We start from the raw sequence: 24,629 nt of genomic DNA, 5'->3' as shown, positions 1-24,629 counted from the left end.
TCCAGCCGATAAGCCATTCATAAAACCAAGGCCTTAGGAAGGGCCACACATATAGAACTCCTCCCGACACACCATGATCGGGGCCCTGCTGTTGTCCACATTGGTGGCTGGAGGTAAGGTTTGTCACCCAGAGGTGCTTTTCAAGTCCTCTGGTGGGTCTGGGGATGGGACCCTCCTGCACCCACTGGACTCACTCCTGTGGTTATAAGAAAGCTGGAGTGAAGTTCCAAAGAAGTAGAAATGAGGGGCAGGACTCTGCAACCTCTTGGGATCCTTCCAGAGCAGGAATTCTCTATTTGGGGTTTGGGAATCCGGCAAGGGTATGTTCTATTGTTTGAGTCACTGCTTTCTAGGCTTACAACCTTTTCTCTTTCGATAGCTCTCAGCTGTGGGCTCCCCACATACGCGCCCCATCTGCCTAGGGTCGTTGGAGGTGAAGATGCGAGTCCCAACAGCTGGCCCTGGCAGGTGAGTCCCCCACACTCCACTTCTTGCCTCCCTGCCTTAACCTACTTCATATCACCCCTTTGCTCTCCACCAAAGGGTCTGTTGCTCTGGCAAAGATGAGGATTGGTGGGAACTCCGAGGGCAGGATGGGAAAATTCAACAATAAAAAATACATTTCTGTGCCCTTGGGCAATCTTGGGGTGGAGGGAGAGGTACCTTCTCCAGCCTCAGTGAGGAGCTGCCCCAACCCCAACCTATACACACAAATTCACAAAATATTCTTACTTGGTTGATTGATTACAAATGTACTGTCATTCTATGAACCATTCATCACCACCTATGCAAATATCCCTTGCTTTAAGGAACCAATCAGTGCTGCTTATGCAAATTAATTCTTAACTACAGGCAAATCCATGTTACCAATGGAAGTAAATCTTTCCTTATTTACCTTGAAGTAATCCTAGTGCTATGGAGACTGAAAAAAAAAAAAAAAAAAAAATGCTGGGTGGAGCAGGTGCAAATTACCAGGCCCTGTCAGTGGTAGGACTCCCAAAGGAATTATATGGGGCTTACGTTGACATAAATAAATATAGTAAAATCTTTCTTACCTGACATGATTGGGACTGAATAATTAAAAGGTTGATTCTCAGTAGGGGAGGGTATAGCTCAAGTGATAGAGTGCATGCTTAGCACGCACAAGGTCCTGGGTTCAATCCCCAGTACCTCCTCTAAAAATAAATAAGCCTAATTACCGCCCTCCTGCCAAAATAAAAGTAATTAAATAATACAATAATATATAAGATTTTTTTTAAAGTTTGGTTCTAGAGAAATTATTAGCAATCACACATCTATTTAAACACTTTATTTTAATTTAAATAGTGTAAATATACATTTGTTCACCAATCTGTCTGGTATAAACCACCCCCCACAATATATCATCTGTAATTCCATTACTTTAAAGTAGAGCAACGACTAGGAGACACTCAAAAAGCAATCCGAATGAAACTTCCCCGATTTTTATTAACTTTTCTCCTCAATTTTTCAGTTTTCTCATTGCTGCCTAATTCCATAGTAATTCTTAAACAATCATAGTTATCTGGTCTCTTCCAAGCATTGAACTTCATTTCCATATAAATCACAACTCTCTTTTTGAACACATATTTTATTGGTTACGTGTTCAGTCGATCTACATTATTATAATATGACCACAATTAGCTTAATAAACAAGTTTGGGAACAAAAAGGCTGAATGGGGTGAGTTTACAACCTAAGCGCTAGCCGTGAGTGTGCAGAATGTGCTAGCCGTCAGTATGTTTCACGGAGGGAGTGACAACGCTGGTTCATCTTCCCCTCAATTAAGGGAGCCTCAATCACAGAGGGTGACTGAGCATTCACAATGTATGTACTTTCGCCAGTTCTTTTACTTTTCTCGCACTTCCACAATATATTTTTTCTGGGAAGCTGGAAGAGAGGTCCTTTTACTACTCCCAAACAGAGGTCACCTTTGTACTAAGAACCAATCAGTGGTGACTACAAGAGTATTTCCTCAGCCTCTGGACCCGTTGACACTGCTTGGGAACCGACTGATGTTAGTCTTGGCAGGGTCTCTCTCCACTTCCTGCTTCTGCTTCCCTTGGGAGATTTTTTTTCATTGGGCTGGGTGGTCAAGTCAAACAGGGTGAGACCAGAGTGAGGCCAGTGAAACACTCACTTTGGCGGCAAAATTTAAGAAGGCACCACAAAACTCAGTAACTGAAATGAATATTTTAATGCAGTATTTTTAAAAATCAAACTTAATGCAAAAAATAATTTATGATGAACAAAATAACAAAATTTTCAACAAAGCTAGAATTAATAGGATTGACTCTACACTGCCTGAGAGGTCTCTTCTGTTCCACACTCCCCCCAAGTTTGTGGCCCTGGGTCACAATCCACCAGACATTTGAAAATAAAGTGCTAGGCACTTTAAAACTAAAGAAGAAGGGGAGGGTATAGTTCAGTGGTAGAGTGTTTGCCTAGCATGCACAAGGTCCTGGGTTCAATCCCCAGCACCACCATTAAAATAAATAAATATGTAACCCTAGTTACCTCCCCTCTAATAAACACACAAACAAACAAACAGAAGCTAGAGGAGAATGTGTAAAGTTTCCAGATTCTGGATCGCAATGATCCCAGCGATCCCGGCTCCACCACATACTAGCTGTATGACCCGGAGCCACTCAACTTACCTTTCTCAGTGGGTGTTCTTATGGCATGGACTACACTGTACAAATTTCTGTTGGTTGCCTTAGTTTACTCATCTGTAAAATGGGAATAATAATAGTGCCTCATAGAATTGCTGTGATTGCGATGTGAGCTGATTCACAGTCTGAGCTCAGAACAGTGTCTGGTATAGGGTAAGTGTTCAAATTATTGGACACTTGAAGTATTAATATTAATCATCCCAAGAGCCCTGGACAGTGGGAATTATGATCCCCATTTTCTAGATAAGTTTACTGGGGCTCAGAAAAATTACATAATTTCCCATCGTTGCCCTGTTAGCTTGGAGGAAAGTGAGGATTCAAATTTGGTACAATCCCTGCTCTTTTGGTCACACTTTGTAGCCCACAAATTATATATTTATGTATTATTTCAAAATTTCACATCTGTAAGATGGTTAAAGCTTATTTTGAGATTTGGGGTGGGGACATCCTCTTAAGTGTCTTTTTAAATTTTGTCTAATTTTAAGCATTATTTTCAAAGCTAGTTCATCTAAGTCCACTTAATGTCAAGCAAACAAGAAGATGCCAAGTGGATAACCAGAAACGAGGGTGTTCTGAGAAAAGCAGGCATCATTCCTGCTTTTCCTCCACGGGAACTAAGGTCAGAGCAGCCAAAGCTCTGCTCTCACCTCCATCCTCTCTGCTTGGCCTTGGCAGGGACTTGAAAGGAAGGGGAAGAAGATGGGACAGTTTGGTCAGAGACCCAAGCAGTGTCAAATGCAACCTCCTTAAAGTTCCATCCCACACCTATTAAACTATCAAATCTAATAGAAACAAGTTTTTGTTTTAAACAAAATGTTCAGGAGCTGTAGGGACTAAGGCACACTTCGGCATTCTCATAGCCCTGTAAGTACATTCAGTCTTCGAGGAAAAACTGGAGTGACAGGAAACAAGATCTGCAGGAGAGACCAGCCCCTGGCCCTGGAGAGTCCACTTTCATTCATTCACTCATTCATTTATTCTTTCATTTGTTCATTCACTCACTTGTTCAATTTATTAAGGACTCACTATGAAACAGACACTCTTCTAGGCACCTGGAATACAGTAGTGGGAAATGGGAAAAAATTCACGGAGCTTATATTAAAGTGGGAGAGTGAGACAATAAACAGTTGAATGCGTAAATTCATAACCTGTCAGGTGACGACAGATACTATGATGAATAAAGCAGGACCAGAGGAAAGAGACATGTGTGTTCATATGTGTGCATGCGTGTGTATGGATGGATATGTGCACATATGTGGACATGTATGTGCACACTCTGTTTTAGATAAGATGGCCATAGAAGGCCTTACAGAGAACAAACCTGTAGGAAGTGAAGGAGAAAGATATGCTAGTACTGGAGAGAAGAATATTCCAGGCAGAAGGAAGAGCAAATGCAAAGGTCCTTAGGCAGAAGTCGAGTTGGTGTATTTCCCAAAAGTGATGGAGGTCAGTGTGGCTGAAGCAGAGGGCAGTGAGAGCCTATAAGGTCAAGGTGGCCATGTAGAGCCTTGTAGGGCATTATTCGATGTGGAGTTTTACACTGTGAGAGGGGAATCACTGGAGGGTCTGAGAAGGGAAGAGACATAATCATGCTTACATTTTAAAAGGATCATTCTGGCTGCTGTGTTGGGAAAATTCAGAGTGAGGGATGGTCCAGGGTGCAAGCTAGGGGAATACATAGGAATAATAATAATCCAGGTGAGATTTGAAGATTGTTGGGACTAGCAGTTGAGGCAGCAAGAGGGGAGTGTTCTCTCCACATATTCTGGAAATACAGCTGGTGGGGTTTGTGGGTGGATTAGAATAAGGCACACGAGAGAAAGAAGGCACCAGGGACACTGCCGAGAGTTTTGTCACGAGAGCAGGTGGAGTGGGATTGCCATTTACTGAGCCAAGAAAGTGCGAGGAAAGCGCAGGGGTGTTATTGCGGGGCGGGGGGAATCAAGATTTTGGCTTACAAATATCACATTGGAGTAATGTGTCCTAAAGAAACAACTCCCAGGAAGGGAAAAATCCCAGCAAATCGAGTTTCAGAAAGATGTTCAAAACAATGTTACTTTTTAATAGTGTCTTTATTTAAATTTTTGATATTTCATCCATCATGGATTTTTTGCTGCTAATTTTTTAAGATTGCATTAAGATGTTGTCTATCCTGATTACTGAGTTTCTTGGTGCCTGCTTGGGTTTTGCACCTGTGCCGAGTGCCCGGCCCCACTCTCCCCGGGCTGGGATTCTGCAGAGCAGAGGGCCCGGCCCTTTCAGAGACCAGAGCACCTGCGCTTCTTCCCAGGTCTCCCTGCAGTACAGCTCCAGTGGCAAGTGGCGCCACACCTGCGGAGGGTCTCTGGTGGACCCAAGCTGGGTCCTGACAGCTGCTCACTGCATCAGGTAACTGCCATTCCCCAGCCACCCAGCCCGTTCACCCCACTGGCCAAAGCTCATCTCTGAGAGTTGGAGCCCAGATGGCCTGGACCATCCTCTAAAGGAGCCTGGCACGTAACCACTTCCTCGGCCAAGAAACAAGCTTTCATTGATCTATAGCTCAGTCTGTTGGTCAATGATAGGTCCATACATGACATGGATCGAGTGTCCCGAGCAAGGCCTTGAGGGGGACTATGGGGAAGGAGGAGGCCCACTGCCTGCCCTCTTGGGGGAACTAGATGTGGCCTCCAGATCTGGATCTGGGTTTCCTTCTGCAACTTGAATGACTTCTCCAAGCCCCAATATCGTCACCTGCAAAAAAGCGGCTAACAGAATTTAGTGTGGATTAAGTGAGATGACGCATTAAAGGGACTGGCACTTAGTAAGTGCTCAGTAAAAGTGAGCTATCACCATAGGGGAGGGTATAGCTCAGTGGTAGAGCGTGTGCTTAGTATGCGTGAGGTCCTGGGTTCAATCCCCAGTACCTCCATTAAAATATATTAAACAAAGACTTAATTACCTACCCCAACCAAAAGAAAAAGTGAGCTGTCACCATTATAAAGGCCCACAAAGGAAAGAATAGGTCCTGTGACATTCACTGTTCCCCTGTCCTCTTCCCTTCCTACGTCCTCTACCTGTCTCATAGCAGCTAGCACTCCCTGGAGTTTCCGCGAGGTCAGTGTGACACTCATTGCCAAGAGTGGTCCCTTTTCCCCACCGAATTTACCGGTGCCATGAGGTGGTGGGGAAAATCACAGAGGCCTGGGAGTCAGGAGTCCTGGCTTCTAATTCTGGATTCTCACCAATCAGCTGTTGCACTCTGGACCAGTTACTCCTCCCTGAGCCTCAGTTTCCCCAACTAAAAATGACAGGTGAGAGGTTAAACTGAAAAATGCCCTTGAGGGCAGGTGACTGCTGTATTCATCTCACTTCCCTCACTGTCATATAGAGTTTACATTATTATAACTTGTATTTTCTATTATAGTTCATAGTTGGTATAATGCAGTTATAATTACTATTTGGTTGTAGTTATTATGTTAAAACTAACCAACTGCCCCCAGGGAGAACCATTCCCAAGCGCCAACTAGTAGCTTTTGGAGCAGGTGCTGACTCGGGTCCAAAGCCAGGCCTTGGAGGAAGTGCATTGACTGGGGCGTCCCTGTGTGCCAGTAGGGGCCCAGCGGGAGGAGGGGACAGCTGGGAGCTGACCTTCCCCGCTTGGCCCCTTTCTCCCAGCTCCTCCCGGACCTACCGCGTGGTGCTGGGCCGGCAAAGCCTCTCCACCGATGAGCCCGGCTCGCTGGCTGTCGCGGTCTCCAAGTTCGTGATACACAGTGACTGGAACTCCAACCAGCTCTCCAACGGGTACCTTCTGTCTGGGTGCACGTGGGGGTGGGTTGGCAGGGGCACAGACTGGAGGTGGGGGGTCTCACCAAAGGCAGCAGGCACAACCCCACCCAGTCCTTTGCTGCTTCTGTAGGGAGCGGGGAGGAGCTCTGACCTCTCCGAAGTGGAGCAGGTCCCAAAGATGCCTGGTCATAGGGGTGTGACTAGGGGAGGGAAAAGCCAAGACTGTCAGAGTGACCTGGGTCTTCTGCCAGTCAAGCCTGCAGGTCCCCTGTCTACCCAAGGCACACACTGACCGTGTATTTATTCCGTGCCAAGCCCTGGGGACTCAGGGATGGGTCTGTGAGTGGAGTGGGACATAGCCCCTCCCGTCTTCCTCCACCCTTGCCGCCTCCCAACAAGGCCTTTGACACTGGCAAAGATTCCCTGATCCCCTGCAGGGACAGCCTGGGGTAATAAACACAGGAAGCCGGCCAGGGGCTCAGAGCTCTCCGGAGCCCTCCAGTGAGCACTCCCCACCCTGCAGGGAGATGGCAGCTCCACCTCCACGTTTCCTCTTAGATGAGCACGTACCATCCAATGTTCACCCTAAGCCCCTGTGACCAGCCCCCATGTTCCCTATGCCATGTGGGGCACTGGCCTCTGGGTGCTGGACTCACAGAGGTGCACAGGTCACGGCGCCAGCTCCCAGGGACACTGGGCAGGACAGTGCTGGGGAGGCGGTGTGGGGTGCGGGGTGGGGTGGAGGGGTTGCGCCTCTGGAGCCTGACGGCTTAGATGTGAATAATGACTGTGGCCTGCACGAGTCTTTCAGTGCCTCAGTTTCCTCTTCGGTAAAACAAACACAGTAACAGTGCCTACCTCTAGGGTTGTTGTGAGGATTAAATGAGATAATGTATATAAAGCACTTAGAAAAGGGCCTGGCCTGTAACAGAAGCCGTGTGTGTGCGAGCTATTAGCCGTGGTAGTACAATAATAGTGCAATAAGGAGGTGTAGCCGCTGGGATATACATCTGAACCATCAAGGTCATGGGGAGTGGTCCCAGGAAGTGGGAAAAAGGAGGGAGAGGAAGCAGAAGGCGGGCAGGTTCTCTGCCCGTCAGAATTCTGGCAGAATCGACGCCTCCCTCCTGCCCGTTCCCATGCTCAAGGAGCATTAGCGATTAGCTCATGCCTGATTCCCCTTCTAGGGGCACGTGTAGGGTCAGGGAGCATTTGCTGGAATGTCAGGCTTCTCTTATCATCCCTAATCCTGAGATCCAGGTGGCGCTAAACAAAATTTAGAGTGCCTTCTCTCTCCCTCCTTCGTTCCACAAGTATCTATTGAGCACCTACTATGTGCTGGGCCCTGCTCTAGACACCAGGAAACTGCAGTGAGTGAGACACACAAGGCCCCAGCCCCGTGGGGCTTAGGGGATCCCCTAAACCAGAGCACCTCATTGCAGCTCAGGGGTCGCCCCCTTTCTGATCGCATAGGCACAGGTGCTCCAGTGACCAATGGTGTCTGTGCCCAACCAGCTGTCTTCCCCTAGGACAGGCAGCAGTGTTGGGCGTTGCCAGCCCTCCAGAAACTCTGTGATCCAGGATGCCTTCCCAGTGAGCTCTCTTCCAACCCCAGCAGTTGTTTTTCACAATAACACCAACCAGTACCTGCTGCCTCCCTTGTTCCAGGCACTGAACTGTTTCCCCGAGTGTTGTATTTATTCCTCATGGCAGCCCCAGGCGGGAGGTACTGTTATTAACCCCTTTTCACCGATGAGGAAGCCATGACCTAGAAAAGTGAAGGAACTTGCCTGAAGTTACAGATCCAGAAAGCAGCACTAAATCAGGTGTGAGGTACCCAGCAGAGCCCTGATCTGAGCAGAACTTCCAAACACCTCCACCATCATTGTTATCTCCCCACTGGGGACAGAAAGTTATCTTCTCTTTTCCTCCCCATCACCTTCCCAGAACTGAGGAGACATCAACCTCTCCAATCCAAAAGAGCAGGTCTGCGGTTCCAGAAGGGCCTCTAGAAAGAAGAACCTCAGCCATCACTTCAAATTTGCATAATTTATCCACATGCAAGCCCTCTTCCACAGCCCAAGAGGCCACTCTTGAATGGCTGCCCAGAGAGCTCACGCTGCCAAATCTTCCAGAAGACTCTGCATCACGACCCCAGGAAGAGTAGGAGGACGCCGTGTGGTTGTAACACTCCGAGCTCCTTCATCCAGGCAGCCTGCTGTGGTCCAGTGCCAACAGTGCCTCACAAAGGATGCGAGGGTCCGTGAGTCACGTGTCAGTCTCTGTCCCCAAAGAAACTTGTCCACTAGATAAAATACACACAGACAAGACACTGGAAAGCCTTTAAATGACGCAGGATGTGTCCAGGGAGGCCTCGAGAGATGGGGAAGAGATGGGTGGGCAGAGAGTGGAGAAGGGGATTTTCAAGTCAGGAGAGCAGCCTGGACCAGGGACTGGTCCCAAAAGGAGCAGGTGGCGCTGGGCAGTGACCAGCACTGTCCACGGGGGATGGAGGGTAAGCAAAGAGCAATCATGGGAGAGATGGCCCAGATGGCATGAGAGCAGAGACGGCTGTCAGCCCCAGGAGGCTCTAGTCTCTGTCCAATCAGCGGTGTCACTCCTCTGGCAATTGCTGCATAACAAATCACTCAGAAATGTAAAGGCTTCGAACAGCAACAGTCATTTATCATAATTTGCTCTCACAGTCTGACTGGGCTCAGCCACAAAGTTCTCATCAGAGTCGCCCATGAGATTGCAGACGGATGGTGGTGGCTGGGCTGCGTCACCTGGAAGTCTTCCTCCCTCACCTTCAGGGGGTGGGTCGATGCTGGCTGTCAGCTGGGACTGTTGTCCAGACCACTTCCACGTGGCCTGGGCTTCTTCATGGCACAGAGGCTAAGTTCCAGGAACAGGACTCCCGAAGGGCTGGACAGAAGCTGCAGCCCTAGTCTCAAAAGTCACATGGTGTCACTTCCTCCACATCACAGATCCCCCCATGAAGGGGGAAGAGGCGCAGACCCTCACCTCTCAATGGACAAAGTGTCAACATCACGTTGCAACAGGCGCCAATGGGATGGGAGCGCTCGTTGCAGCCATCGTGGAATATAGAAGCTGCCAGTCACTAAAGGTTTCCCAGACAAGAGTGTGAGACTGAGATGAACCTGGCGGCAGAGCTCAAGGTGGAAGAGAGAGCAGAGTAAAGTTTACAAAGCCTTTCAGCCTGAACATCTGCTGCTTTCTAAACCAAACACAGGAAGTATACGGCTAGGACCGACATCACCAAGCAATCATGGGTTTATTTCCTTGCTGACCCTGGACGGAGCCTCAGAATCCTCGTCAACACAGCCCACCAGGCAGCCACGACTAATCCATCAGAGTGGACATTGCAAGACAAACGTACTTGCCCCCCATGTTCTAAACAGTCCCCTGAAAGGCCTCAGGGGAAGTTAGGGCTCCAGGCGCCACCAGTGACAAAATGCAATCCTGGGGTTTAACCACGGCTGCTCCCCGGTCCCTCATAGCCCCGACAGAGGGTTCACAACAAGGCTGGCTGAGGAGAGGGTTCAGTAGTCCCGGCTGGGACTAGAATCAGAAATATAACTGGGGCAGGACCAGTCAACTGTCTCTTTATGCTCTGCCTCTTTACCGACCAGGAACGACATTGCCCTGCTCAAGCTGGCCAGCACTGTCACCCTGACTGACAAGATCCAGCTGGGCTGCCTGCCACCCGCCGGCAGCATCCTGCCCAACAACTACATCTGCTACGTCACGGGCTGGGGAAGGCTACAGAGTAAGTGGGCGCTGGGACCCCCAAGGCGTGGGAGGGGAGGGGGAAATGTCACCCCCGTCCAGTCAGGGCTCTCTGCCCACTCATCATTCAGGGGGTCTGGCACAGAGGTCCCTCTGTAATGCCCAAGGCCAGAGTCCAAAATAGCATTCACTCTGTGACCTCAGGATTCTGGGCTCCACAAAGGCTCCCGGGGCCCTCCTCAGATTCTCTGCTCCCCATCTCAAAACTTACCTGTCCCACGTGTCACCTGAACTCGCTGGTCAGAATCTGGCTACATGTGGGTCTCCTTTTAACATCAACCCTAAGGGTCAGAAATCCAGTGACAATAGGCCACCAGGAAGGAACAGAGGACCAACCCTCCCCTTGTGAAATCACCAGAGGTTTGAAAACTTCCAGGGAGTCTCATGCAGATGAGTGGTTGTCTTTTTTCATAATGACATAAACTTACAAGTGACACTTTTTTACAGAGGTACACCAAGGCAGATGCACATGCACTCAAATAAGTTAATATCACCCTCTTGCCTGGCTTATCTGCAAACACAAGGACCCATGGAAATTCAGTAGAAGTAAGAAGTGGGGGATGATGTATCTCAGGCTTATTGAGATACAGGCCCAGCCGTTGATTCATTTACCCAGAAAACACCCAGGTAGAAAGCATTTCATCGGAGGCAGCAAGAGCCAGGGAAGGGTCCAAATGCTTGGCTTTATTCCAGCTCTGTTGGTCACTAGCTGTGTAACCTTGGGCAAGCCATGTTGGAGCCTCAGTTTCCTCATCTGTAAAATGGAAATACAGTTGGCAAAGATTAAAAGAGATGGCAAAAGAGATGTGGAAATGCTCCATATACTTGCAAAATATAACACAGGTTAGATTAGAGTTAATTACAAGAATGGTCTCGGGAAAGCTGCTTAACTTCTCTTGGCTTCATTATCCCATCTGTCAAAATAGGAATAAATATTTACTGTGAAGATTAGCACAGTATTTGGAAAAGTCCAGTAAATCCAAGTGAAGTATTATAATACTATTAATCCTTGCCGTTAGTAGCAGTGGTGACAGTAATGAAAGTGATGGTGGCAGTGTCCTTGGGAGCCATTAGGAAATTTCTACTTTTACCACATTCAAATATTTTTTTCCCAACCTGGCCCAACCTGGGGCTCCGAATGCCAGCAGACTGGCTGTCATATTTAAGGCAAGTGATAAAACCCCTGGAGCCAGGTCAGCAAAAGAGGGAGTTTGAAATAAAGAATTAAGAGACTCAGCCAAGGGCAGAGACACAGCCAGGCTACAGGAACAGGAGGGAATCAGGGGCTAGAAGACTGTGGAAGAATGTTAGAAACTCAGGAAACCCTCTCTCAGAATTTCTTTTCTTGGAGGATCTACTTCATCCTTCTCTCCCTATAAGCAATTGGTAGCCACTACCAACAGCTCTCAGATTTAGACCCTCTCTGGCCAGGATTTCTTAGTCCTAATCCTAAATTCCCAGGAGAAGGAGCTCATTGGCTTGGCTGGAGACAGGTGTTCACTCCTGAACCAATCAATCACCAGTGGCCAGAACACTACCCAATCAGCTGTGAGGACAAAGTACAGGAAAATGTGGCAGTTCCCATAGCAACAGCATGGATGGAGGGCAGAAAAGCCAGTGGGCATTCACTGCACCTTTTTTCTCAGGAGTCCCTTTGTCCCTGTAACGCCTTCTCTCCGGTCTGATGCAGCCAACGGGGCTCTTCCCGACATCCTGCAGCAAGGCGAGCTGCTGGTTGTGGATTACGCCACGTGCTCCCAACCCAGTTGGTGGGGCAGCACTGTGAAGACCAATATGATCTGTGCTGGGGGCGACGGTGTGATCTCCAGCTGCAACGTGAGTGCAGGAAGTCAGGTGCCCCCACCTCCACAACGAAATGGGGCTGAGGGTGGGGAGAGTCTCTGGGGGTCCTGGAATCCATCCTCCTGCCTGTTGGTAAACACACAGGGAAACAGCCCCATACATTTGAGACCCTGACTTTTGTCCTTGCAGTCTCCAGAAAAGATGTTTTGAGATTCTCCTAGCAGTAGTGTCCACCCACCTCACTGCTGGGAAGACTTTCCTTGGGTCTCACTGAGGGCTCTCATCAACTAACTTATTCTTTCTTCTGTATAAGAAGGGAGCCAAGGGGACATGTTTGCTGGGCAAGGACCTTTCTAAGGTGACTTCAACTCTATCTGTTGAATTAATCCCATTCATGGCCCAATGTGTCCCTTCATGGTGGCTGTCACAGAGCCTTTCTGGAGACAGTGTCTTAACCAAAAGGACTTGCTATGCAGTGGACTTAGCAGCAGAGTGGGGACAGAGTGGGAAGGAGCTTCATTTGCCCTTCAGATCACACTGGCCCCTACAGTCTCTGCCCGGGCAGACCGGCCCCAGGAAACCCCCTCCACGGGAGCAAATGGCCGGTGGTGGTGGAGTGCATGACATTCTAACTCTGGGGCGCGTCTCAGCTCCTTTACTTACTGCCTGGACAACCTCAGGCAAGTCACAACCTCTGAGGGTTTCTGTTTTCCTCTTTGGTGATATGGGGATACTAGCAATACTCACCTCGCAGGTTTCTGTGAAGATTAAATGAGGTAAGGCCTAGAAAGTGCTTAGCTCCATTCCAGGCACACAGGAAGAATGACTGCTCGCTCTTGTTGGTGTTACGGGGACATCTTGAGCTGTGACCACAGGGGCTGGCCTCAGAGAACATGGGGGCCCATGGTGGAACAGCACAAACGCACTGCAGACACGGGGCTCTGACAGGCAGCCCCTTCCCCTCCCGTCACCCCACCCAAGCTCCCGGGCCCATCCTGACAGAACTCTGGCCTTCCTCAGGGGGACTCCGGGGGACCACTGAACTGCCAGGCGGCTGACGGCCAGTGGGAAGTGCACGGCGTGGTCAGCTTCGGGTCCTCCCTCGGCTGCAACTACTACCGCAAGCCTTCCGTCTTCACACGGGTCTCCAACTACAACGACTGGATCAATTCGGTAAGAACCAGCCAAGCCCTGGGCCCCGGGGCCCCGCCCTACACCTGGCCCCATGAGGGCCATGCCGACCTAAGGTCTGAGAACCCCTCCCTCCTCCTGAGAGCTAGGCAGGAGCCCCCTGGAGAAGGTCGCAGACTTAAGCAACCCCTGTGGGTGCCCCCTGGGGGCCCCCCACAACTTCTGTGTGAGTTAACTGAAAAGACACATAGAGGGTGGCCTTGTCCAAAGAGGCTGAAAACAAAGGTCACCCCTCAGGCACTAAGAGCAGGTTCCCTAGGATTCATGGGGTTATTTTATTTTTGCTTATCCACGTGTAGGCCTAGTCCCCACCGTCCAATGCTGTATTTATCTGCAAAGCCCCAGACCTGGTCTTCTGAGACCCCCACAGCCTTGATTATTGGAAATTAGTCCTAAAGGGTCCTCCAGCTATTCTGTAGGGTCAGCGATCATCTCGGTTGGCCCTGGATTGGGAGGTTTCCTGGGATGCAGATCTTTGTTTTAGACCGAGATAGTCCAGGTAAATGGGACTGAGTTGGTCCCACTATGACTGTGAATGTGTCCCCAGAGAGTTGCGTCCTGTGAGCTCAAAACCAGTGCCTTGCAGGGTGGGTACAGCTCAGTGGTAGCGCATGTGCTCAGCATGCACGAGGTCCTGGGCTCAATCCCCAGTACCTCCATTAAAGAAAAAAATACATAATAAAATTATTTTTAAGAAAAAACAGTACTTCATAAACTTCCACACCAGCTCAATTCCTATTTTTTAAAACCATGAGTATACATTCATTTATAATAAAAATTTTTTAAAAGGGGTGAGGGTATAGCTCAGTGGTAGAGCGCCATGCTTAGCATGCGCAAGGTCATGGGTTTGATCCCCAGTAACTCTGTTAAATTTAAAAATAATAATTAATAAATAAATAAACCTAATTACCTCCCCTCCAAAAAACAAAGAAAGAAACAAACAAACAAAAAAATAGTAAATTTTTAAAGGGTGCTAAAAAAAAAAAACCAAAACACCAACACCAATCTTGGGAGCAGCCACGGATATGATCAGCAGTTGGTGGAAGCAGCCAGAACAGGGCGTCTTCACAAGAAGGCAGGCCTGGGCGAGGAGCCTGGGGGAGGGAGGAAGAGGCATCATGCCTGGTGATGGATGCTGGGGAGGGGGACACTCTGTGCCGATTGGGGACCCTTTCTACCCACCTCCCAGCATTGCCACCACCTCAGTTTGCTCTTCTATCAAATGGGACTTGAACTAGATCAGGGCTCACCCACTTTTTTAAGAACCAGAGCAGGTGGGAGTTATGATGCTTGTGACAGAGCCCCAGAGAAGGGAAAGCTGGCATCTGATTTCATCATTTTAAGTTTAATTTGCAGAGAACTGTTTAATTAAATCAAACTGACACTCCACTATCAAATCAAATATGATACCACAGCCATGAGCATGTGGTCCCAGGAGGAAAATGACACTGTCAAATGGGCACTGTCAAAATAAGCAGGTGGCTGGCTCCAAGTTTTCCCATTCATATTTGCTGGCTCCTTGTTCATTTGTCTGTCTGCTGGCATTGCTTTGCCAACAAGTGGTCAAAGGCACCAGAGATTCCAGAAAAGTTTGTTGGAGAAAAATGTAAAATCAAGAAGAGAGTGGCCATTAATTTACGAGTTTTTTCTGGCCCATTGGGGAAAAGCTTTGATCCTGTTTTGGCAGAAGAAAGCCTGAGTCCAGCTTTGGAGGTGCCACCAGCAATTCAAAGGAGCCTGGTCCAAGATGGATTGGATGGAATGACGTTTAGGGCCTATTCCCAGCCAAATCCTAGGATCCTTTCCAGCCCCAGCTGCTGCGTGAGTCACCAGGCAGCTGGTCCTGGCAGCACCTTGGGGGCCCAAAGCAGGGACCGGGAGCAACTGTCCTGTCTTTTGGTCCAAGCATCAGCTGTTCCCAGCCACATACACAAGCACAACAGAGCAGGCCTCAGCCAAAAGCCCGGCCAGATGTCAGAGGGGATCAATAGGGAAAGCAAGGCTTGCAAAGCAGCTGGGCGGAGGCCCCGTGTCCACGGGACAGCAGCCAGGGCAGGCACATGTGCCCGTAACAGTTTCCAGGAACGGCAGAGCCAAGCAGCCAGCTGTCCTCCGGTGGAGGCTGCTTGGGCAGCTGCAGAGGGGCCAGTGAAACCTTGCAGTGGTCCCAGCCCAGGGGCACACTGTGTGCAGCCTGGAGTCCCAAATCCAGACAGGTGACGAGCCAAGGTCAGGAAGCTGCCAACAGAAGGCAGGAGCAGGGAAGCGACCAGACAGGGTGGCGAGGGGCATTTATCCTTTCAATAAATGTTTGCTGAATGACAGCAACACAGGAATCGTCAGCATTCACCAGCTTTATTTTCATCTTTATTTCAGAAAGTTAATACATACTCACAGTAAAAATATAGGAAGAATATAGGAGTGTACCAAGTAAAAAAGTAGATGCGTAGATGCCCCTCCTCGTTTTGCATCTCCAGTTCCACCCCCGAGAGAGAATCAGTCAACGGCTTGGTGTGTGGTCTTCTGGACTTTATTTGTGTGCATCTGTAAAATGTCTACCTATGTACATGTAAACCAAAAACAGAATTTTCCTCTTCATACTGTTCTGCAACTTAGCGTTTCCACTTAACACCGTATCACATCTTACAGTGTGGGCCCAGATATCTGTGTCGTTCTTTTGAACAGCGAAGTGATAGTCCATAGCATGAAGAGAATGAGTGAAGCTTTCATCTGTTTCCTATCTTCCACTCTCACGTGGCTGCAGTGAACACCCTTGGACACACACGCTTGCACACGGATCTGGGTATCCGTGCTAAGAGGTCCAGCAGCATCACTGGATCACGGAGTTGGCGTGTCCCAATGTTCAGTAGATACCGCTAGACAGCCTCTGAAAACAGGTTACAGCCCCACCCACAGCGTGTAACGGTGCCTTGCAAACAGCTGTGGTTGTTAACCATTTCAGGGCCCTCAAACTTTTTGAGAAACACATGAAATCTACAACCATACCCATCTATACTCTCGGCATATAATTTTTAAGAGCGCCCAGGCCCCCCGCCCTGAAGCCCAAACAGGACTCCAGGCTCAGACCCCTCTTTACAGGAAGCCCCAAAGGTCAGTGAAAAGCTGTGATGACATCTTTTTCTCCAGGGCATCATTAGACACCCCCCCCCCCCCCACTCCCAGGGAAGAGCTGCTTCATGGAGGGCTGCCTGATTCACACGGGCAGTACAGAGCAGGGAAGGAGAAAGCCAGGAACTTGCAAAAGCACGGCTCTGCTCTGCTGGGTTAACCTGATTATTTTTTTGTCTGTGTCCTGCAGGTGATTGCAAATAACTAACCACCAGAAGGCCCCGGGACTGTTTTAGACTTGGAAAGGTCACAGGTGTAAAATAATAATAAAGTGACAACTATATGAATCATATCTTGGCAAGAGTCTTATTAGCAAACCATCCTCCCATCCAGGGCCCTGAAAGCAAGAAACAGGCCGGGGTCCAGACAGCTTAAAGGCCTCGGGGTGGGGCCTTCTCTGGGGAAGCCCATCTCACGGTCACACAGCAGTCACCCTGCGGTGCAGGGTCCTACAGCCAGGAAGACACCTGGGGGCACAGGCTGGACTCAGAAGACCCGAGTCTGGCCAGGTCTCTCCACTGGTTAGTTGGGTCCCCTGGACAAGTGACTTAACCTCCCTGAGCACACAGCTCCCACCCCAGTCACCTTCCTGGGATGGGGTGAACATCAAAAGAAATGAGATGGGGAAATGTTTCCAAAAAAGCAAGTCTCCTTTATAAGGAAGAATAAAGAGTTGGAGCAAAATGAGGGGCGAAATAGGTAAAAGAGAACCCATATTCACCTAAGACTTTTTTTAAGAATACTACAATATAGAGAAAGTTGGTAATTTTTAAAACTTCATTTAGGATTCACAGATTCCAGCCGTTCAGACTCCAGTAGCCCCAAACTGCTGACCTAAGAGAGATGCTGGTTTGTCACCAACATTTCCTGTAGATCAGTGGTTCTCCAGTGGGATCCCACTGGGGAAAGCTGGCAGTGTCTGAAGACATTTTTGGCTGTCACTACTCGGGGAGACGTGCTATTGGCATCTGCTGGGCAGAGGCCAGGGGTGTTGTTAAGCATCTCACAGTGCACCAGACAGTCCCTGCAACAGAGGACTATGTGGCCCCAAAGGTCAGTTGTGCTGAGGTTGAAAAGCCCTACTCTAGAGAAAACGGGTCACGGGCCACAGCCACGAGCCAGGAATGGGCCACTGGCAAAGAGCCCCGTGGTGTCCACAGCGTTCTGCTCTTCTTTCTCCATCGCTGGTCATTTGGCTCCAATTTGGAAGCTGCTAGTAGCCTGTCTGCCACCCGTGAGGAAAAAGCAGGTCCTCTACGGGCTACAGAATCCTTCAGCGCGTGTCAGCCGTAGCTGTGCGAGAGTCCAGGCCTCAGCCGCTGCCGGGCCTGGAGCAGGAAGGTTCGGGGTGAAAGCTAAGGCAGGGCGAGGGGCCCTGGCCTCATTACGTTTTAAAGAAAAGTTTTTTCCGGAGGAAATTAAAACAGCCAGGAATCTGTTTGTAAATCCCTTTCACCGAAACAGCATTAGCAACCTGTGAAAACAGGACCACGGGGAGGCCTGTAAGTTCTCTTGACTGAAGTAAGAATTCCAAGGAGGGGCTGGGGTGGGGGTCGGGCATCCACTGAGGCAGCACTTTATCTGTTTGGGATTTTGGGTTTTTTTTTTTTTTTTTTTGAGGGGGGAGGTAATTAGGTCCATTTATTTATTTACTTTAATGGAGGTCCTGGGGATTGAACCCAGGACCTCGTGCATGCTAAGCACGCGCTCTACCCACTGAGGTATCCCCTCCCTTCTGAGTCAGCATTTTAAAACCAGCTCTGCTACAGCCTCAGCCTCCTTGAGACAGGAGGAGAGAGAGAGATTGTGTGTGTGTGTTTGCATGCGGGTGTGTTGGAGGGGTGGTCAGGGGGATGAGTTACAGAATAAGCATCTCAACCACAAATCTGGAAAACTCAAAATTCAAAATTTCAAAATTCAAAAATTCACTAAGTTCAAATCAGATTGAAAGGTTTGCCTGAAGAAAAGCTGAGAGAAGAGCTGGGGCCCAGGAACCAAGCACACGGCTGAGCCCTGACAGCCCGGTTGCCTCTGAGGCTCACTTGCGGTGGTCACGGCTCGTGATGCCCACCGCGTGCCCCAGAGTCATGCTGGGTGGTGGCCCTGCACCGGCTTTCTTCTCTCCTCTGCTCAGCTCAGCAAAGCACACAGCCGGAACCTGCCCAGGAGGAAGGAGCGGTCCTGGCCCTTACAGCCCCTTCTCCCGGCACAACACACCTGAGCAGAGCAGGAGGGGCCCACGTGTGCTCTGAGACCCTCGGAGGAAGCACCTGCTCTGAGCGGGGCCAGATTCGGCCATCCTTCCCTGTCCTCTCTCACTGGGGCCTCCCGAGAAGGGGATACGCTAAAGAGGGGTTCATGGTTCTTGAGGGTCAAGATTATGTGGTGAGGCAAAGAATACACGACCCATGACCTGCCTTCAGGGGCCATGCTGGGGCCACTGAGCCACCCCGCCCTGGCCCTGGGGACTGGCTCCATCAGCGGGGGAGCGTAAGCCTGGGGCCTCAGAGGCTGGGAAAGGCAGCCCTTTGTGTAACAGGCAAACATCACGCAGGCAGTAACTTCTGGCATTAAGAGAAGCAAAAGCTCCTGCTCTCAGGGGAAGCCCGGGTGCAGAAAGCCCTGTTCACCCCCACCACCCGCCTCGTGGAGGACACACGGCCCCTCCCAGCAGCCTCACCCTGAGCAGGAGAGTCTGCAGGTCCTCACAGTGGGCCCACTGCTCAAAAACACTGTCCAGGGTCTCGATGTACCAGGAGCCGCTCTTGGTGTCCCTCCAGGAGACAAAACCTGTGGAAGGACAAATGCTGAGCTGTTTGGGGAGCTGCCCGGCCCCCCGCATGCAGGCAGGCCCACCTCTGGACCCTGACTGAGGTACACAGCTGGCAGCAGCCCACAGCTCTGGGCTCCATCCCATCCTGACCTTGCTTCAGCCTCGCCACCACTCTGTGACGTTGGTTGTGGTTCCTGTTTTCCCAACAAGGCAACCAAGGCTCGGAGAAGTCAAATGACTCTCCCAAGGGATGAGAAAGGAAGGAAACGAACACTCGTCACACCCGCTGTGTGCCAGGCACTGTGCTCAGTGGTGGGCCAGCCACCTTGTTCATCGCCATGATGAGCCCCGAGGTACACTTACTATTTCCATTTTAAAGACGAGAAGACTAAGGCAGGGCCAAGACAAGGGTGAGACGAGTGTTGCACACCAACGCCAGGGTACGTGTCTCCTTAAATTTTGCATTCTAGACACTTTGCCTGCCCGGCCCGAAGCTGAGGCTCAGAGAGGTGAAGTAACTCACTCAGGGTCACACAGGCACCAACACCCAGGTCTTCTCTTCACAACACAGCTGCTCCTAGGGCAGATGAGGGGAACCGCTGGCTGGGAGGACAAGCCCTCCTGATCCCCTCACCTGGGAAGGTGGAGTAGGACACCAGGATGTCGCTAGGTGTTGGCAAACTAGACATGGCGTCCGGCTGGTCCACGGTGCCCGGGCCTTCCTGGAATGGGGTAGCGTCTGGCTCGGGGTCACTGTCAGGAGTCTGGCCTTCAGGGAAAGTGGAGGCCACCTCAAACCCATGATCTTTCTGCTCTGTGGGAAGCAGAAACAGATGACCCTGGTCAGTGAAATACCCAGACCGGAGCTCTCACTTCTCAGCACCGTCCAGCCTGGGAACACCTGATTCTGTCTGGAGCCCGGGGCCCCAAGGCCAGGCAAACATGAGCCGGAAACTGAAACAGAAGCTTTGCTGTTACTACAACAAAAGTTTTACATATTCCTTAAGTTAAGTTAGGGGGGAGGGCTGAGAATGCAGACATTTTAAAAACAGCTATAAAAATAGAAACAAGTTACAAGGTCCACACCCAGAAGAACTGGAAACAAGTGTTCAAACAAGAACTCAGACAGCAACACTCATCACAGTATTCACAACAGGTGAAAGGTGGAAACCACCCAAGGGTCCACTGACACATGACTGGATAAACAAAATGTGGTAGGAACATCCAATGAGATATTATCTGGGCTTTAAAAGGAATGAAGTATTGATACATAATACAACGCAGACGGACCTTGAAAACACGCAAAGTGAAAGAAGCCAGATACAAAGGGCCACAGAATACGACCCCATTTGTATGAGCTCTTCTGGAGAGGCAACTGCATCAAAAAGAGAGCAGATTAGCTCCACTCCAGGGAAGGGAGTGACTGCTAATGGGTGTGGAGTTTCTTCCATGGAAGATAAACCATCCTGGATTTACATGGTGGTGACAGTTGCACAACAGGATGTATTTATTGTCACTGAGTTGTACAGTTTAAAATGATTTTTAAAAATGTTTCTTCTGTAGAGCACAGGGAACTATATTCAATAATGAAAAAGAATATATGTATGTATACGCATGACTGGGACATTGTGCTGTACACCAGAAATCGACACATTGTAACTGACTGTACTTCAATTAAAAAAAAAAAAAAGTTAAAATGCTAGATTTTATGTCACTAAAAAACAAGCCACCCCCAAAAAGTCACATTATTCAGCCTTAAAAAGGAAGGAAATTCTGATACAGGTTACAACATGGATGAACCGTGAGGACATTACTCTGAGCGAAATAAGCCAGTCGCAGAAAGACAAATACGGCACGCTTCTACTTATATGAGGTGCCTAGATCAGTCCAATTCATAGAAACAGAAAACGGAATAATACTAACTACTATATAAAAAAACAGATAAAAAACAAGGTCCTACTATATAGCACAGGGAACTATAGTCAATACCTTGTAATAGTGTATAATTAAAAAAAAGGAATATATATATGTATAACTGAATCACTATGCTGTACACCAGAAATTAACACAACACTGTAAATCGACTATGCTTCAATTAAAAAAAAATCATGGTTTATGACACTGATGGCAGACACACACACAGTACTCCTGGGGTACAGAGCACCCAACCCAGGCCCTGAGGAAGACAAAAGAAGAAGATGGGTCCTTCTATCTGGGGGGCTAAACATCCAAACTGAAAAAAACCTATGCCCTCAATTTACATTGAGACTCGGATTCAAAAAAATGATATAAAACCCATCTTTTTTTTGGGGGGGGGTAGGAATATAGTTGAGGAAACTGTCCACTGTATCACACAGTCCCCTCTAAGACAACTGAGGAGAGAAGAATTGCCAATCTTGGCTTCTGTCTTACAAATACCGAATTAGCAGTTCTTAGGAAGGATTCTATCTTACCCTATCTTGCCTTGGCTGCTGGGAAGCACGAAGCCAAACTGGCAGGCCCCCTCCAGCAAGCGTGCAGGACCTCACAGGATGCATTTCTAGATGCCAAACTTACTCTTCTTCTCCCCTTGTATTTCTATTTCCTCTCTATTTTGTTCTACTATATCATTTGTACTCTCTTCAACTATCTCAAATCCTTTTATGAAAACCAGAGAAAGCCACAAGTCATAGGTAACTGGATCCACGGAGATGTTTACACCCCTGACCCAGTAATTTCCTAAGGAAATCATTCAAGGGAAGCCAAAAGCCCTCAATATAAAGACATTTGTGGTGATGTGAGCCAAAAATTGATATCACCTGAATGGCCAACATTAGCGAAATGGTTTAGTAAATGAGTGCATACCACTAAAATTCAAGATCATAAAGCCATGTGAACTAGTGACGATGGGGACAGTGGAGACATGGGGAAACACTTCAAGGATAATGTCTGATGAGAAAGGCAGGCCAAGATCCAAAGGTTAAGAGGCAAAATGAGACGGCCGAGTCAGGCTTGCAGAATTCTGGATGGATTTTTTTTTTTTTAAGTTGTCATATTTCCTGTCTTTTCAGTTTTAAAACCCAAACTTCCCCAAAGCAGTGGCAGGCCTGGAAAATCGAGGGGGTGGAGCAGGACTGGGGCCACACAGAGCTTAACCACAGAGTCATCAGGGTGGTGACACTGCAGGACGTCTCCTGGGACAAGCTCACTGCAAGGTCCAACTCCAGAAAGAAGGGGCTGAAAAGAGCTTCAGTAAAGACAGGCAGAGGGCAGAGTGGCCCAGAGGGGTCCTGAGGAGAGGGTTTCTGAAGCAGCGGATTGTGACCCAGGCTCCAATGGGAGAAGGAGGAACAGTCTTGGTGGGAGAAACAACGCCTGTCAGGCAGGCCGGGGTGGGGGTGGGGGGCTGCACCCATGGTGGGTAACAGCAAGGAGAGAGGGAGGTCATGGTTCATCCAGGAAGCTGGGGTCCTGTCTGCAGGGGACAGACAGGCCAGAGATGGCTCTGGAAACCCCATAATAACCCCAACATCTACTGACCTCTCACCCCAGACAACTGAAGCTCAGAAACACAGTAATTTGTGGTCTCACAGCCAATGTGCAGGGGACGGACTCTGCCATACATTTTTCTGCCTCTCATCTACCGTGTGGCTTCCCATGGAGGCCCCCAAGCCTGAAAAGGGGGCTGCTTAGAGCTGTGAAAGCCGGACTAACCTACAGTTTTCTCAGGTCACCACTTCCGGTTGTTTCTTTGTTGGTCAAGATTCTGGAATCTGCCCCAGGTGTCTGGGAATGATCTGAAGTGGGACGGGGTCGGGGGGGACGTAAGATGGGGCTTCCTGGGCAGCAGGGTGCAGCGGGGGATGCCGTAGGGTGGCCTAAGGGGTGGGCAGGGGGACAGCCTGTGAAAATGGGGCAGAGACAATGGTCCGAGAGGGGAAGATGGGGGGACAGAGGCTGCTAGCTGAGTCTTCGCCTGGGGGCTACGCATTCTAGGCACTGCTTTGTTCTTAAGGAGCCTCATTGACTCAAACCTCCCCAAAAGGAAGACTAACTACCCATAAGAGCAAATACACAGTGGGAAGAGGAGCTGTTCCCTCGGCATATAAATTTCACACCCACTGCAGCAAAGTCTTCTTCCTTTCCACCTTCTCAGCGTGATCTCTAAAGTTCTGGCGGGGTCACCCCAAAATGAACAGCTCGACCTAACGGAGGCTGCCCAGCTTTGGCCGATTCATCAGGCTACTTACCCACAAAGTTACTTCCTCCTTGGTGCTCACGCTACCTCTTAATGAAGGGATAGAGAGCATGTTAGAGGATTTTCAAATTGTTTTGAATTGTAACAACAGTGAATCTTAAAAAAGAGCAACCCAAAAGTCACCAAAATCCAGGGCTGATGTTCAGAGACATGGAAACAAGAGGACACCCCACGGGACACTGACAGAGATCCCCAACACGTGGGTATTTCTGTTCTCAGCAGATGGTGGCGCCCCCATGTGGCAGCGGCATTAAATACAGGAACACACAGCCTGCAGGGAGCTAAGCAGGGACCGAACACACTCCAAAGGTGGCATCTCAATCTCTGCTGTCCAGGTTGGAATCCTGCTGTTCTCAGTGATTGATCTTGCTTTTAATGGCGAGAGTGTACATTACTTCAAATTTTGCTCACAGGTAGTTTTATATGCTTCAATTTCAAATTCAAGCAATTAGAATCCATGTGAGATGCAAGCACACTGTGAGCTTAGTGCCAGGCCGGGGACCCAGCTGCAGGGCAGATGGGCCTGGCCCTGCCCTGGGAGAGCTGGCCAGGGGATTAGGTCATCTCTATATGAGGACAAAGTGCTATGACAAGGGAAGGGGCTGCAGGAGCACAAGGGCCAGCGAACCCTGACTTTGTACAGGAGAAGGGGTATTTAGGGAAGACTTCCTGGAGGCGATGACAATAAGTTGTAACCAGAAGGATGGATGATTAAGCGCTGCCCAGGAGACAAGGGAGAGGAATGGCACACACAAAGTCTGAGGAGCAAGTCAGAGCTTGTGGGGAGGCTGAGCAATGCTGGGGGGTTAAGCAGGATGGCATACCAGCCTGGGGAGCGAAGTGGCCAGGGCCAGATCAAGGGACTTGTGGCCCCACTAAGAAGTCCAAAGAGTGACATGCAAAGATCCTCCTTGCTGCTGAGAATGGGCAGTGGGGCAGGCACTGGCCTGGAAGACCAGCTAACTAAGTCTCCCAGAAAGCCAGGATCCCAGCTCCCCTTTTGCTCATAATTCCCTTGCCCATTCTGTTTTCCATTTGATTCACAGGAGAAAGGAGGACCACATGCTTCAGAGTAAGAGCATCACTTGACCATACATCCTGGATCATAAGAAGAAAGACAAATTGGAAAGGATTTCAACCCAAGAACTGCAGCCTTTCCACCTTCCCGTCACCATCACTCTGAGATAACTGCGCTGGTGACAGGGGTGGGGCTCTTATGTGACACT

At 49.3% G+C, this 24,629-nt stretch overlaps 2 protein-coding genes and 1 non-coding gene across 4 annotated transcripts in view; 2 read left to right on the top strand and 1 right to left on the bottom strand.

Moving 5' to 3' along the window:
- Positions 1 to 73: 73 nt before the first annotated feature.
- On the top strand, positions 74 to 16,601 carry LOC105107055 (chymotrypsin like elastase 2A). Its single transcript, XM_011000876.3, has 8 exons — positions 74 to 113; positions 380 to 468; positions 4,980 to 5,077; positions 6,347 to 6,475; positions 10,114 to 10,250; positions 11,961 to 12,106; positions 13,094 to 13,246; positions 16,584 to 16,601. Exons 1-8 carry the CDS (start codon positions 74 to 76, stop codon positions 16,599 to 16,601), a joined length of 810 nt encoding a protein of 269 aa, XP_010999178.1.
- TRNAT-AGU (transfer RNA threonine (anticodon AGU)) lies at positions 5,528 to 5,600 on the top strand. Its single transcript has one exon. It is a non-coding gene; the product is annotated as a tRNA-Thr (tRNA).
- CASP9 (caspase 9) overlaps positions 15,601 to 24,629 on the bottom strand; it is a 24,378-nt gene continuing 15,349 nt past the window's right edge. For both annotated transcript variants that reach the window (XM_011000878.3, XM_064494040.1), the window contains exons 7-9: positions 19,801 to 19,980; positions 19,074 to 19,183; positions 15,601 to 17,867 (exon numbers count right to left, since the gene is read on the bottom strand). In XM_011000878.3, the coding sequence (XP_010999180.3) occupies positions 17,778 to 17,867; positions 19,074 to 19,183; positions 19,801 to 19,980 (380 nt within the window). In that variant the 3' untranslated portion in view covers positions 15,601 to 17,777. The remainder of the gene's footprint in view (positions 17,868 to 19,073; positions 19,184 to 19,800; positions 19,981 to 24,629) is intronic.

The sequence above is a fragment of the Camelus dromedarius genome, chromosome 14 (genome assembly GCF_036321535.1).
Source record: "Camelus dromedarius isolate mCamDro1 chromosome 14, mCamDro1.pat, whole genome shotgun sequence".
In the NCBI taxonomy this organism is placed as follows: domain Eukaryota; kingdom Metazoa; phylum Chordata; class Mammalia; order Artiodactyla; family Camelidae; genus Camelus; species Camelus dromedarius.
The sequence above is the reverse complement of the archived record's forward strand: the minus strand, read 5'-3'. Positions and strand labels throughout refer to the sequence as shown.

Excerpts from the sequence above, each read along its gene's own strand:
- LOC105107055 (XM_011000876.3), top strand. The coding sequence starts at position 74 with ATGATCGGGGCCCTGCTGTTGTCCACATTGGTGGCTGGAG. Across the intron at positions 5,078-6,346 it reads ACAGCTGCTCACTGCATCAG|CTCCTCCCGGACCTACCGCG; the intron begins GTAACTGCCATT and ends CCTTTCTCCCAG. Across the intron at positions 12,107-13,093 it reads GTGTGATCTCCAGCTGCAAC|GGGGACTCCGGGGGACCACT; the intron begins GTGAGTGCAGGA and ends GGCCTTCCTCAG.